The sequence below is a fragment of the Meleagris gallopavo genome, chromosome 1, assembly GCF_000146605.3.
Source record: "Meleagris gallopavo isolate NT-WF06-2002-E0010 breed Aviagen turkey brand Nicholas breeding stock chromosome 1, Turkey_5.1, whole genome shotgun sequence".
Taxonomy (NCBI): Eukaryota; Metazoa; Chordata; class Aves; order Galliformes; family Phasianidae; genus Meleagris; species Meleagris gallopavo.
Window position 1 is genome coordinate 81,091,051 of NC_015011.2, and position 16,125 is coordinate 81,107,175.

General features: G+C 40.5%; 1 protein-coding gene across 1 annotated transcript in view; it reads right to left on the minus strand.

Annotated features, from left to right (window-relative positions):
• Nucleotides 1-611: 611 nt before the first annotated feature.
• The window catches only part of GRAMD1C (GRAM domain containing 1C), a 53,183-nt gene continuing 37,669 nt past the window's right edge, over nt 612-16,125 (minus strand). The window contains exons 10-19 of the mRNA XM_031554962.1: nt 15,960-16,122; nt 10,235-10,381; nt 9,324-9,442; nt 8,088-8,230; nt 6,289-6,392; nt 5,444-5,623; nt 3,882-3,939; nt 3,254-3,364; nt 2,328-2,433; nt 612-807 (exon numbers count right to left, since the gene is read on the minus strand). Coding sequence (XP_031410822.1) covers nt 730-807; nt 2,328-2,433; nt 3,254-3,364; nt 3,882-3,939; nt 5,444-5,623; nt 6,289-6,392; nt 8,088-8,230; nt 9,324-9,442; nt 10,235-10,381; nt 15,960-16,122 — 1,209 coding nt within the window. The 3' untranslated portion in view covers nt 612-729. The remainder of the gene's footprint in view (nt 808-2,327; nt 2,434-3,253; nt 3,365-3,881; nt 3,940-5,443; nt 5,624-6,288; nt 6,393-8,087; nt 8,231-9,323; nt 9,443-10,234; nt 10,382-15,959; nt 16,123-16,125) is intronic.

The window sequence follows — 16,125 nt, forward strand, 5'->3', positions numbered from 1 at the left end:
CGGCACCTGGCTTAAAGAGACAGCGCAACAGGTGGCGGCCGCGGCAGAGCTTGCCGAGGAGCGGAAGGCGGGCGTCCCTCTGCACCCAGGGGGAGCGAAGGGCGGCAGAGCGGGGCTGGGGGCCTACAGGAAACCTTCCACGGGGAAAGGGAAAGCCGCTGAGGAAGGAAAGGGCTCAGAGAAGGTAGGGTTATCGACATTACAGAACAGTAGGAAGTGGAAGGGACTTCCAGAGACCATCTGATCCACACCTCCTCCCTCCTGCTCGGTTAATTCATTATAGAAATACTCATCCTTGGAGACGGTGACTTCTTGTTACAGGCTTCACCTGTCTGAAAAGGGATATAAATAACCTGTGAGTGTGGAACCGCTACCTGCTCCTCTCCTTCTGGTTGGCCATGGCTCAGGCTGACACCACTATGACTTCTCCAGCACAAAGGCAGCACTGCTGAGTACCTTCCCTCTCCTCCAGTAACCAGCAGCACAGCTGCCCTTCGAGTGGCTGCTACCCACAGATCTTGCTTTGAGCACAGGGCTGCCAGTGAAGGCCAATCACTGAGTTACAGGAGCGCCGAGCCCAACTTCTTCTAGAAACCTTTATTCCATGAAGCTTTTGAGCCAAAATAAAAAAAAAAAAAAGAGTCCGAAGATGGTTACAATCCCTACTCCGTAAGTCCTTAAACACACATCTTCTCTTCTGAGGTCCTGACTCACAAGCTGCCGTGGGCATTAACTCTCAGTCTTGCTGCTCTGTGTCTTGTTCAAGTGATCAAAGCTTCTTTGGAGCATGGAAAGGGAGAGCTTGAGCTGTGAAAAGAAATAATTGGGGAGCACAATGTGTTAAGTCTGTCTGCTACAAGGGTCAGGAGCATTGGGAAATTCATGTCTCCCTGCTTCTTTCCTTTTAAGGATTTCATGTGATTTCTTCCTCCCTCTTCCTATAAAGAGCTTAAGAGTTGCTGTAGTGCGCTTTCTTAACTGCTATGCTCTGTGCAGTTTATAATTACTAGCAGTACAGACAATAGCGTGGAAAATAATCTGCCCCACTCATTTTTAGTCACAGCTGATGTTCACGGAACATCAACTTTCATATTTTCATACCCAGCCCTCCCAGTGCATTTTGCTGCAATTAGATTACCAACACCTCCAATGGAAATAAGGTAACAGAACAGTAATGTGTCACAACTTCCCAACATGTTATTTGGGATGAAATAGGTGGCTGAGATCACACTCCATCTTTTAGAGGTTTTCACGCCATGCCTGCATTCAAAAAGGCTAATGCTTCAGAATCTGGAATTGTCTGGGTAGCAGGCAAAGAAACCCAAAAGGGCAAGGAAATCAGGAAGTTTATTTCTATGGTGAAGCAGCCAGCATAGGAAGCATTTGAAGCTGTGATCAAAATGGTTAACTGTACTAGCAATTTTGTGTGCAGAGACATGTCTAAACAAGAAATAGAAAAAAGTGTTTTTCTCTACTCTCCTGTAGTGTGTGGGAGAACACAGAGCCAACTGCTGATGGATAGAGGTACATGTGAACTCCTCCACAGCTTTCCTAATCTAATAATTTCCTTCTGCCACATTTTAAGATTTATTAAAAGAACTAAAAACCAAAATATTCACAGGTTGTAAATACAAACAACGTACTCATTTACTGTCCTTCACTTGCTGAACTGCAATTTCAGCCAAGGCGTTTAAAGCTATCTTGAACTTCAGGACCAGAGACTCACAGCAGTGCTCACCCCACAACTTATCTACACTTTTTATACAGTGTCTGTAGTACAAGAAGAGCCTGGAAATGTAAGTCATTGGCAAAAAGGATTAACTCCATAGCTATGGAGCCTCTCAGAAACATATCGTCTGGAGAATTTATTTAGAAACATTCCACTGAAGGTTTACGTGGCTCTGATACCAAGATTAAACAAAAGCTCTCGCCAATAGTGGGAAGGAAAAGCTCAGACTAGCCTGCATGAAGAAACCCAGTGCTGAGGTGAGCAAGTAGCTACGTTCTGAGACTTGAGAAAAGATGATCTGTTTTGAATAATTACAATCTTGCTTTGTCATGATTCAGAACTGCATCAACAGACCTCATCAATGAAGGCACTTTACAGGTTTAAGAAAGTTGATATGAACATTTAATTTCAGTCCAAAGACAGACCCATCAGAAACATGAACATTTCCTTTGCACCAAATTCAAGCACAGGACAAAATTGAGGCCAAGGAGGCATGGACTTCAGTTAGTATCAGAAAACAAAAGCTATTCTGGCATAAAAGGAAAAAGCATCAGCTGTTGAAAAAATGAGTATCACAAGGAAAGCTGGGCAGACTTACCTGCTCAAGCATTTCAATAGAGTCTCTTAGTACTCCCTTCACATGTTTAACCTGTTCCTTATCATATTGAGGGATCTCCTCTTTCGATCCCATTTCTGGGGATATGCTGGAAGAGATTGAGATCGCATCAGAAACATGAAACAAGCACCTCTGTGCCTTCCTATCCAAAAAGTATTGCTCTGTTACCATTACTGTGACATTGCTAAAAATCATTTTTCTAAAAGCCACAGAAAAAGTGTCAGCAGTTGATTTTCTGTTCCTTTTGACTTGAAGATACTGCCTCAGACCTTTGCAGACAACAATCACCAGAAACAAATGTGCTCACATAATGCCTGCAAATCTTCCTATGAAAGAAGTTACTCATATCAGTTCTGAGATCTTTGCAATGGGAGATCACTACACTGTTTCCATACTCAAGACCAGTTATAATTTATGCATGTAGTATAAGCAAATCAATAACAAGCAGCAACATCTGAGCCTATTCCATGTGCTTGAAAATAAAAGGCATCTAACACAAAGTTAAAAGGGAAGAGGGAGTTTTGCACAAAAGCAGAAGCTAAGAAGCTAAGCAAATCTTTAACATTATGTTTGAGATCATGCTGGTTCACATAGGATGAAGCAAGTAATTCAGTTCAGTGTTCAGCAATACAATACAATATTCACAGAAGATGAATCACAAGAATGTGATAAATGCAAGCTAAGGTTAACACTCTCCCCCCCAAAAAAAACAAAAACATTTTTTCTTTAACAATGACAATGCAATCAGACATGTCGCTAGATATCAACATAGACTACAGAAAAGTAACAAGTCATAGCAGCTTTTGAAAACTCACCACCAAGATTCACTGTTTGAAATTTATTTCTTTCTATCAGATTCTGCAATCAACTGAGGAAGAACGAAAGCTAAGATTGTGAATTCAACTTACTTCAAAGAGCTCTCTTCCTGAAGCTGGACATGATAGAGGGACTGAGCTGCATGCTCTATCTTTGACAGCTTGAGAAACAGTGTTATATTGAGCAAAACCAAGAGCAGCAAACTGTAGAGATCAGAAACATGAAGTCAGACAAAGTTTATATTATTACTGCTACAGTGCTACAGAAGGAAGAGCTGGGCTACAAACATCTAGGAAAAGAAAATCCTTCCGGGACAAAAATAACTGCTCCAGCGCTATACTGAAAGTAAAAACTTATCGAAATAATTCTTAGCAATTAGCTTTAAGTTGTGTAATGCAACCTGTAGGAAGTGACAATAGTGCTTCCTCTTGGGCCTTTCAGAGGTAGGAATGAAGAAATTCTAAGAATTTTTTGTAGGCTCAGACACACAGAGACCTGAAAAGTAGGCCAGTTTGACAAATCAGCATTTTAATTTTGCATGTCCTTTCTGAAATCAATCCACCTCTCTTTTCTACCCACAAGCTCCTGTATTTACACTTCATATAGGCTAGGATCGGTCATGCTACACGGAACATCAACATGCAGGTGAAGTAGGTACAGGCAAATAAAAACCAAGATAAGCTCGAGTTAAGCCACATTTTAATGCAACTAAGTACTTACAAGACACTCATTACTACAATGATGGTAGTGGTCCTACTAATAGCATCTCTTTTTCTTCCTATAGGGCATGGAAGAGAAGGTGGTTAAAAAGTACTGAAGAACATTTCTAATGCATGTCTGCATATACACATCAGTGCTCAGAATTTTATACAGAGTAGTGTGACATAACAGAACCACTTGGTTGCACAAGAGTCTCTCCAGGATTCACTTGATGCGCCTAGTCACTTCTGTAGCCATCTCAAACAAGTCAGCTAGACAGGCTCTTTTATTAGGAAGAGGATTCCCTCACTTCAGTATGCTGCAGAGAACAGCTCTAGGATAGGTTAACATCAAACCCAGATAGCCTGAGAATGCTACAGTCCACCTATTGCTGTCATTCAGCACATACACCCCTAGTCACACATATTAGTAGAGATGGTCTGCAACATGGCTCTCTAATTGTTCTCCTGGCCATGTTAGTTTTTTTGCCAAGTAATGCTAAACCAAATTCTCCTGTAACTTGTCTAGTCTGGGCCAGCTACATTTATGTACTGACCTGATGATAGATCTTGAGAAGGCTGGCTGTCAGACAATGGTTACCTAAAGCTAATGAGGACAGGAAGTGTGCGTGTCCTCTCCAAGCTGAGTAGCAGTCACCTATTTACATAAGCAGGTTGATTTTTAAGTTTAATTACCTGATCTCCTAAACAGTTCCTTACATTGATATTTCCTTAAATGAGGGACACATATCAAAGATGTTGCAGCATACACTGAGACACATAGTCACCTTAAAAGGTGGAGCAGGAGTGGCAAAATTAAGCTTTCAGGAAGTAATCTCACCTGAGGAAAGAGGCCACCACGTCTGCTGTTGAACCAAATGCTCTCTTGCTGCTACATTCAGTATTGTCTTTCCCCTTTAGGGAAGGGGATTTGCTCCTGCTTCAGTGTTTACATTTCAACTTGTGTTATGAAATCCACCATTCTCTCATAAACATTAGTGAACCAGATGTTTCTCATCTCTTTAAGTGTAGCTAATATTGTAAATGCCTGTACAATACAGAGGCTAAGTCTGTCACGCTTAGTGGCAAAAGTATTCCAAGAAATGTTTCAGTGACCCAGAAGTTACAGGAAGAGACAGGAAATGGACTCTTTAACATTACCAAAAAATGTAAGTATGAAGTGATAGGATCAAGAGGTGATCAATATTTAATCATCTAATGACTTGGGTGTGCAACTTGAAGAAATTACGCATAGCAATTTTTCAGCAACTTAGCAAAATTCAGATTACATTTCTCATTCCATCAATTTTCAATATTATGCAGTGCAACATTTTAGAATTTCAATCCATTTTCATAAGACAGAAGGTAGGATTAAGTTTGATTTCATGACATAAAACAATGTAATAGTGACTGTGTGTGTTCTTGGTCTGTTTTATGCAAGGCTGAACAGTCTATACATTTTCTGTCACGCCAGCTAGATAAAGATGAGAGCAGCATATGCACAAGCACTAATCTTGCATTATTATAAAAGTTAAACTTTCTTGAACACACCTTACAGAAAATAATGAATGTAAGAATTCCTACCTATGATGCTACCCTGGGACTCTAGCCCCATGTCACCAGAGGAATGCTGGGAAGAGCGTTTGGGAAGTGATTCTGCCAGACTCCGGTGTAAAGTGCGTCGTCTTCGTCTCAGGGCAACTAATTTTCCAGAGTCTTCTATGGACTGATTAATTGCATACTCCTCCATTAGCAGTTCTGATTCTGTAGTGGAAAAATAAGGTTCCTGAACTTCAAAAAGAAATGTTGAAAAGCCTAGCACTAACATTGCAAGTGACGTATCTGTGGTGACGAGAAGAAAAAGCACATCTACCACACCCTAACCTACACTGTCTGTCCTCTTTGCTGTATGGCACTTGTATGCTTTTCAGGTATGATGTAGACAGTCTATGCAGGATTGTTTAATGACATCTTAAGCAGCAGCTGGAAGAACACTTCAAGATACTGGTAGACTGAGACCAGGAATTGTGTTAGACTGCGAGCCAGCAGCCAGAGCTGACCAGGCTGTTAACAGACATAGCCAAGGAGCCTGCCAAGTGCCACTATTCTTCTCATACCCACAAGCAAGGAAATACTTGTGTTAAAGACGAGGGCACGCAGTTGAGAGTAACAGCTTTTCTCCCGCTCCTCATGTGTCCTCCAGAAAGCAATTGCTGACAAGGTACTTAGGAGCTCTTGGCTACCAGGATTATTGATTTATTTATTTTTACACAGTCCAGAATTGAAAAGTATATCGATGACAGGAGATTCTTCTGAGTGCTGCCTTCCTTTCAAACCATTATTTAAGGAATCAAGTTTGACATACATGAAAACACACAAAGGAAAAGAGGTAGCCTCCTTACTTCAGTAAGAAGAAGAAAATGCCTCACCAAGTTGTTTGAAGTTCTCCTGTATCCCTCCCCAGGTGTTCTTCTCGATTACAGATTTGACAAGGCCCCAAGGCTGCTTTTTGTACTTTACTTCTGCAGAAACCCTAATAAACAGAATGTAACAGTGAAGAAAGGAAGAAGAAAAAAAAAAAGAAGGAAAAACAATAGTGCTGTGTTAGGACAGCACAGAGATAGTAGAAACCTCTTATCAGAGGGAAGACTCCAGCTTACACCCATAGCCTGAAATACCAACTGGAATTGCCTCACCTTTCCAACTGAGCAGCTCTTATACTGAGCAGCGGCAAGAAACAGATGCACGCAAAGACAACATATCCAGTTAAAGCCTCAGGAGATCTGAATGTCCAAATCACTGGAAAGAAACTTTGTTTTCTCTTCAGGCTCACAGGGAATTTCTCTTCTGTGAACTGTTCTGTTTTTAAGAAGCATTTAAAATAGCCTTATAGTCCTGCTTTTCACTCTGTATGTGCACTCATGATATAATAAGTGGAGCACAGCAATGTAAGCATGTGAAACTCATCACTACCAACTATGCATCCAGTACTAAGAACATACCTTGAGTAGATAAACTGTCTCTTAGGAAGCACAGAGAGGAAATGGCATTCCTGTCTTGTGTTTCCCAGGTTATGCTAGTCAGTAGTGCTTCTAGAATGGAAAGGTACTCAACTAGAAGCAGCCCTCTGCAGGGTTCTAACAACTGAATGAATCCCAAAGCTCTTCATAAAGATAAAGGGACAAAATGATAGTCCACAATCTTTATTTATTAAAATCAAGAACACTAACCTTACTGGAATGCACACTTCTCTCCGACTGTTTCGCATAATCATCCCAATCAGCATATGCATGCCAAGCTCCTACTCTAACTAAACAGCACATTTCAATTAATTTTTGAGCCATTTCAAACAGCATAAAGCCAGCTGTAATACCAGCATGCACGTTCTGTTCTATATAAGCATGCTACAAAGACTGTAGTCAAACCCTGGCTTTTGCACTTATCCTAAAGTTGTCTTGTGTCTCAGATAAAACAAATACAGTCATCAAAAAGGATGAATGACTCACTCAGTCATTCAGAGTGGCTGTTCAAGGACTTTTCCTTTTTCCACCCAGCAAGGGCGGGAGTCTTCAGTACTTTTATAGCCCAAGATAAGTCAGAAGGAAAATTAGGCTTGCTTACCTTTCCTTACCTTATGTTCTGATGAAGTTTGAGATAAAAAGACTTGAAGAAAAACTGCCAAAGATTACATAGTCTGTCACACAAATGCAGTGGACAAGTAACTTCAGCACTTCAGGTGTTTTCAACAAACAGGAGAAGAGAAGGAAGTGTATTAAGACTCCTCCATCTACCCTGATGGTAACAACAAAGCCTGATCTGCTTGAATAGCCTCTCTGTGACAATGAGTATACTTCTTCACCTTGTAATATCATCCTCTCCCCTGCAGGCCCTTAGCAAGGGTATCTCAGAAACTTTGTTACAAAACATCAGGCATAGTTCTAATTTATCCCACTTACATGACTGCACTTGAAAACATATGACTGGGCAAGACCAGCCTACAGCCTTGAGATGAGCTCTGTATCAGTGCAAGAGTTCATGTCTCACTGAATTAATCAGATCCAGGTACAGTAGACATATGACAGGAGATAAACCAAGCTTATTTTTTTTCCACAAGAGATTTCCAACTTCAGTAGAAAACAAACCTTTCCTGCGCTGCAGGCAGATCTTTTGGTAAGCACATTTCAGCAACCTGCTCCCTCTCCTCCCACTGCACACCACTCAGGCTCACCGTAATCGACATTTGTGACTGGACGTGCGGCTGATGTAGTATCGGTTCACAGTGTAGAAATAATCATGGTAGGGAACATCGTGGGTCAGCACCTCAGCATCCACCTGATAAGACTGACCTTTCTGGCTTTGCTTGTGCAGGATCTATCACAAGAGATAACAGAAATGGATAGCTACATTCTATATTCATGGAGTCCGATTATTTATTTTTTCTTAATTTCAAACCAAACTACTTAGATTGGATCAGCCAACTCCAAGTGAACTGGAATAGGTAGAAAGACTGAACAACCGTGACGGAAGTCAATTAAGAATGGCAAGAGTAGTGGAGGTGGGATGTCTCCAGCCAGAGCCAGCATAAGAGGTAGTAGTATACCATTCCTCTTCTCTGCTTTTCCTCTTCTCCGGGATTTCAAATACCAAATGCAAGACTGGCCATTGACTCTTGACCACAGTCCTTTGGGACTGAGCTGTGAGATCTTTCCCAAACCACAGTCACAGAAATATTAAGGTTAGATCTGGTCCAAGCCACTTGCTCAAGCAGGGACACCAGGACTATGCCCATGCAGCTTCTGAAGATCCCCAAGGAAGGAGACTCTAATCTTTTTAAGAAACACGTCAGTGCCTGGTAACACAGTAAAAAGACTGCTTTTTGATGTTCAAAAGGAACCTCTTGTATTCCAGTTTGTGCCCAGTGCCTTTTGGTTTGGCACTGGGCACCACTGAAAAGAACCTGGCTCCATCTTCTTACCACTCTTCCCTCAGATATTTATGTACATCAGTAAGATTCTGTCTGAGCCTTTTCTTCCAAAGGCTGACCAATCCCGGCCCTCTCAGCCTTTTTCTCATAGAATTAATGTTCCAATCCTTTATCTTCTAGCTCTTCCCTGGACACTTCCAGTAGCACCACTCTCTCTTGTACTGGGGAGCCCAGAACTGGACACTTGAAAGCACTTTGTTTCACTTTTTTCAGACCGCTCTAATTCATACAAGTGGTCAATACTACACTCCCCAGAGTTTTCAGTAGAAGTTCAGCCATGCTGAAATTCAAAAGCCCCTTTGATTTCAGCACTTACTCAGTAATAGTGAAATGGATGGAAGAACACTTTCTGAGATGCTACGTTTGAATTGGAGATCCACGATCAGCTCAATGAACTCCAGCCCATGGTCAGATCTGACAGACTGTACAGCTCTCCCTTGCTTTAAATGGCATCAAACAGACACACATACAGACAGGTACCTGCTTTTCAGTTGCAGTCGTAAACTTCCCACAGAGTGGATTGTTAATTGTCACAGTGTACGTTAAAGTCCTCAACTGATTGCCGCTGGAATCTCTATTCCAAGGAGTTGATACAGCATCTAAATGACAAATAATTCAAAATCTCACAGGCAGGTTGCCTGAAAGGCATCGTCTCTGCCCTGTCATATCTTAAACTGCAGAACAGTGCAGAGAGAAAAAAAACAGACTCCAAGGAATTGGGTTCTTTTTTTCCCCAGGAATTGGGGTTTTTTTTCCCCTTTTCCAGGAAAAGGGAAAACTAGTTCACTAACTGAGCAGAAAGTGAGGCAGTAGGTAGTTGAATCTGAGTCTACTAAAAGAAACTCAATGGAGAAGAGTAAGCAAGTAAATGAAAACGTGCTATTTCCCATCTGCTTAAAAGTTGAATAGATTCACGTAGTGATATTCAAAAGCTTTTGCAACTTTGCCTTCCAAGTTAATACTGAATACATATTACCCTTTTAACTTAGTTTTCTTACCTTATTATCTCAGTGAATAAAGCTTACTCATCCGGAAAATTAAAGCCTGCAAGTACCGTTTAGGAGGCTGCAATAATTTAATCTGTGCACAAGCTCTACAGATTTCACTATTTCTGGGACACAGTGGAATCAGAAATACCCCACAGAATGCAACATTTTAATATCTTGTTTTGGTTTTTTTAAACAGCATTAAATGAAGTTCTTATTCAGAAACATCATTGATCTACAGAAACAAGCTAGCTTTCAATATCTACTTTCACAGAGAAAATACATAGAGCTTCAAAATTCTTTTAAAGCAGGATGAACAAAATTCAACTCAGTTCTCTTTAACATTTCTCAGAGGTTGAAATTCTTAGGGTAAATTGCAACACAGAAGGAAGAAGAGTACATTACCTACTATACTCCTGGAATTCAAAAACCTCTGCATGAAGTGAGAATTGGTGAAGAGGATTTCAAACATCTTGTCTGCAGTGATGTGGAAAACTCTGTTTATAAAAAGTCTCCCATAGAGATCATTCTCAGAGGCAGTCTCCTTCACTCCTAAAGAAATGGAGAGGGGTCAGGTTAAAAAAAAAATAACACTATGAAGTTTCTTCACAGTATTAAACTTCATTACAGCTCAAATCCTTTCTAATCTTGCATCAGTAATTGCTTCTTATTCTCAGAAACTCAGAAGTGACAGCAACACATCATTTTGTAATAAGATGGCTTTCAGGAGCAAAGTCAAGAGCTGGTTTTCTAGACTATCTCATTATTTCCTTGTACAAATGACTTGAAAAATCAACAATGCAATGTCTCATCACTTGGAGGAACCTTTTGCCTTCAGGATCCTACAAGAAGCATTGGAGAAGACAGTGTTACCACAATCCTCATTTAATGCGTGCCTCTTGTGCGAAGGACACGTGCATAGCAAAGGGGACAGTAAAACCACACTAGCATTCCTTTTAAGCTGTGGCTAGTTTCAAAATTCTGCTTTTAAAGTCTGTAATGCCAGCAGCATCCATGTTCTAAGAGTCCAGGTACAGACTCTCAAATACCTTTCCTCAAACTGTTCCTCCCCCAGTAACTACTACAAGGGAAGCACAAGCGGTACCTTGTTCTATTTTGCAGTCCTGACAAATGCACTGAGATGCTTTATCATCCTCCCCTATTTCAAACTACCAACAAGCACCCAAAAGCTGTTCTGTGGTACACCACTGAGCTTCGCCATTTCTGCTGCTTGTTGCTTCCTGGAATGGCTCTGCTTTGTGGCTGTTTCAGCCACTCTCACAAGACATACGGAACAGAATTGTTATCCTGGAAGGAAAGCAGTTTCCTATGCCAATTCCAACTCAGCCTGCTTGTGTTTTAGGAAAAAAGTCCATCCTCAGCTATCAGGGAATTAAAAAAAAGAAAAAAAAAAAAAAAAAAAAAGCCAAACAAAACCTGAAAACCTATCCCCACCAAGAAGCCTGAAAATAAATCTCATGAAGCAAGAGAAAGATAGGATACCTAATGTTTCAATTGATATAAATAAATGCTCAGAGCTAGCAAAAGGTCATTGCCAGCACACAATGCAAAGGTACTTTGAATATCATGCTACAGTTCACAAAGTCCCCATAGGCTAAGGTTACAGCACTTAAATCATTATGATTTGGTAGCAGTCAGTATTGATAAATGCAAGTACATCAAGTAAATACCAAAACAGAGCTCCTCAGTGAAAACAAGATCTGACTCTGAGCAGACTTCTGCTCTAGCACTGCTTCTAGTCTTCTAGAAGTCCCTATTACACATACATATGTCCCCAGAATAGTTCTTTGACCCAGGCAGACTACATTATACAACCCCAGAAGTGAAGTATGAGTGAAAACTTTATACCTGCACAAGAGATGTACTTCCTGTGCTAGGTTTTGCTTATATAATTGCAAAGTGGAACAACTAAGCGTGCATTTTAAGATCGATTGAACCAACCAATATACAGTAGTTATTTGCTAAACTACAAAGTCAATTGTACTGAAACATTCTGCAGACAGCTAGACGTTCAGCTTCAGTTTTCAATCTACGTTCAGAGAGTTTCCTCTCAGAGCTGAACCTACCCAAACACAAACAAACTTGTCTGACCTCAGCCAACAAGGCTCCAACACTGCAAACTTCCTACCACAAAAAGCATTCCTCACTTCCCATCCTTTGCTAAGGAGGGGAAGCTTCAGACATTCTTATGCTGACACATCCTTCAACTACTAAGCATCAGCTAACTAATATGGAGCCAGACAGTAGATAATCCAAAGACCAAGTGTTATTACTTTCAGATCTGTACCTTGCTACTGAAATATTTTTCTTTTCAAGCATGAATCGCTCCTTCTTATACTGAGGCTCAAGTTTAAGAGCATCCATTGGTCTCGTAATGTAAATTCACATTTATGGACGGATTCCTGTTAGCTGGTTTCCCTACACGTTTTAAAAATCTGTTCCTTTTAAGTCATGACTAGGGAATGAGCTGCCAAGTACATGGAAATATCTACTGAGGGATGTTTTTCCTTACGATCTCTTTCAGTTCTTGGAAAATTGATGGCATTATCACACAAAACAACATTTTCAGAAAACCCAAGCTGGAACTAGGCTGATATATCAGGCTAGTTAGCTACTTAGCTGCTAAGATTCAAACAGCTATTTTTCAGGAAGTCTGGACACCTTTTTGATGCGAGGCCTGCAACATGCATGTATTAACACTTCAACTCCACACCAGCAGAAGCTGGTCAGTGCAGGTACTTGACAAGTCACTTTCATCTGGGCTACTGAGAGCATCTACAGAAATCCTACATGAAGCAGTGAGCACAAACAGTAACATAAGTAAAGAATAAGCAGGCACATTACACATTTGCAATCTGGACAGAACAGAGAGCTCGAATGCTCACTTTTGCTACAAATAGAAATGCATGCTTGTCTGTTTCCTTTGGTTTAACTCACAGGTAAGTGTACCTACTTTTTACTTATCACACTTCTAAGCAATTTACCTAGAATTGGCTTAGAAATATTTATTAAAAATGTTTATCTTCTTGTAAAAATATTGGTCTAATCCCTTAGCTTTTAGTGCTGTTCTACCCCGTTAGCAGAATGCAATTACCAGCTGCTACCTCTCAGTCTGAAAACATTTATAGATGAATCGGAGATACTGTCTGATAACAGAACACAAAATTACTCTGACTTTGGGTTAGGATCCCCAGGGACCCAAAAATCCAGAAGCAAGCATCACCCTGAGTATCCTTGTTCTACATAAAGGCAGCAAGCCTGCTCCCTCCCCCACTACTGCCTTGCACTTCATAAGGTCACTTCCATCACTGCAAGGCAAGCTATGAAATACTGTTTGCAGATAATACCGTTACGCACCAGTGATTGCAGAGGTTCGAAAACATCTGCAGCGTGAGACAAAGAAGAGCCAGAAAACCAGAGTGGAGCAGGGGGAAAAAGGCCCAGGAAAGAAAATCCTGGTCTTTAAATTCCCACTAATAACCAGCAGCTCGTGAAGCTAAATACATGCTGCAAGCAAATTAAAGGAGTTGAACCAGTAAGAACAGAGGGTACCTGACAAATTACTAAGACTTCTGATTTTTTCCACTCAGTGGAGATGAGGGAGGATCAGGGGGAAAAAAAGTATATACACAGCTCTTGGCACTGCCTGGGATTTCTGTGTCATGGGGAATAGGGGAAAAATTGCACATTGTATGAATAATGTGCAGGTCAGAGACTTAAAACAGATGCACTTCAAAATAAGTCAATAAGACCAATTCTTAGAAGGAACATTTTCCAGACACCACCTATTTAAAGATTGCACAGCAGTGTTTGCCATTATAGTAGAATTCTACTGTATTTTAAAAGACGAAAGTGTTAAATTAGCTTAGAGGATGCACTGAGAAATATTGTTATCTTTTTACTGCTCACAAGATAAAACTTAAACCTCTTGTCTTTAGACAGTTCAGGACAGATAACTCTCCAAATGTCTGAGCAACAAATTATTGGTAGCTATACATTTAACAGAACATATGCTGTCAGGATTTTGATTAAAATGTCAACAAGGCAACACGGCTACCACTCTGTATACACGGCTGTATATCCAGAATTTCACCACTTGAAAAGAACAGGGCTAATTTCAACCAAACTATTTCCAACATTTTCTGCACCATATATCCCTATCTACAGGATAAGTCCAACTACCATTGCAACCACCTCACAGTATTAGTGCACGAGCAGTTATGCTCTCCTGCAGACCATGCATTTGAGGTGGTAATTAATGCACATAGAAACAAAACAGCGTGTAAAGTTATTCAAGAAGATCAGGAATTTATGATGTCCCCATACACTGTAAAGCTTTCTACCACAAAAGACTGTTTTCCAGCATCTTATTTCTCCCTTCTTTGTATAAAGCATTTTCTGCTGCTGAGCATTGCAGCCACACATAGAAACTCTACATACAAAAAAATCCTTTGAGGAAACTCAGAATCTGCTGCTTCTATTTTGCGAATACAAATTTTAGCTCAAGCACAAAATATATCTTCTGAAATTTATAATTGAGACTGTAGATACTAGCTTCTAGTTCAACCAAGAGTTTGTCATGACTCAAACTTTATCATACTAATCTAGGAAACCAAACAAAAGCACCAAGATGCAGGTAGTGAAGCTAGTGGTGTACAGGAAGAGACTCCCTTCCCTAATATGCAGTGTGAAAATTGCCTAGGACAAGGGAGCTACTTGCCAAGGCTCTGGCATTCCAGCTTTGGGTGCCAGGTGGGCCTGGAGTTAGAGAATGACAGCCCTGAATTTGCCCCTCATCTTATTTGCCAGGACACAAGAGAGATTAACTGCATGGGTAAACCTTTGCCATGTGGGTAAGCTAGTTTCATCTGCATGAAGGAATTCACCTTGTAAAAGTATAGGGCAACTTCAACAGGAAACAGACAGGAAAAAATCCTAAGCACGAAGAAGGGAACCTGTGAGAAAAGACTGATGCTGTGTGACTAGAAAATCCTGCTCTGAATAAAAGAGATTTATCCTGGGGGTGGGTGGAGAAATAAAAGCAGCATAAGTTCAGTTCTCTTTTAAAGAGACACCTCCAGTTTAATATGCTCTCTTTGCTCAGCATCTGTTGCAGGGATGACAGCTGCTATTTGCTGCTATCACTTAGGCACACAGCAGCATGAAGACAACAGGACTATTTTTAGTCCATTTCATTGGATACCTTTACTACCAAAGAATGAAAGAGGCAGTACAAAAGAAGAATAGGAAAACTGCAAAATCTCTCAACAACAGAAGGCTGAAGCTTTCTGCAGCTTTACAGGATACAACTGAGATTGAGTAAACAATCTGTAAAGCTTGTTAAACATGTACAGGATTAAGCAGCAAATTGCACAAACATGCAGACTCACAAAAAACGATACAGCTTGATATGTATTGAGTTGAATTTGAACTCAAGAAAACAGAAGCAGTACCGGTGAGCAAAAGGAAAGCTAACTGAAATATAAATATATCCTCGGGCAAAGATCACAACTTGCAGGTGGCCAATTCAATCGATTACTGTGAAAGCTTTCCTAGACACTCCAGTCATCCCAAACTAACAGCATCTACAAGCACCTTCAATTGCCAACTCTGAAAAGACAGATTAAGAGCTGGCCTCAAACTGAACTGCTCTGTTCCTGCCAACGGGCGATGAAAGTTCTTTCTCTGCGTATGAAAGAAAATTAGCAGTATATTTAGAAGTTGAGCTTTTCTGTCCTTCGTTTGCACACATGTCACTGTCATCCAGTCCAAGTGCAAGGCACACCCTGGCCTTACTCTCTCTCTGGGACATGCAAAACCTCTCATGCCCATGAAAGCATAAGAAGTGAACATCACATTGTCAAAAAGTTTTTAATTTAAGATATTAGCAACTTCTTACCCACCAAAGGGAAAAAATTTCTCATACTCAAAATTTTCACTTTAAACACCAACAATTTTTTTCTCCTCCTAGCATAAGACATTTTTGCTTCAATTCTATGACATACTGAAAAGGCTTAACAAAATCAAAAAGGTCTCCAACTTACTGTACAAGTGAAAGGGGACAAGAATAAAGCTGTCTTATGTATTCCAAACAGTTAAAAGAAGTTACCTTCTTCACTATCTGAGGCACTGCTCTTCTCTTGAAGATTTTCATTCTCATTCAGATCCAAGGACTTTTCTAAAGATCTGCTTCTGACTAGCTTAATAGATTTCCTTTCTGAAGATGGAAGGGGGCTCTTCTTTATTTGTTTCTCACTTAGAGACTCTTCCACCTA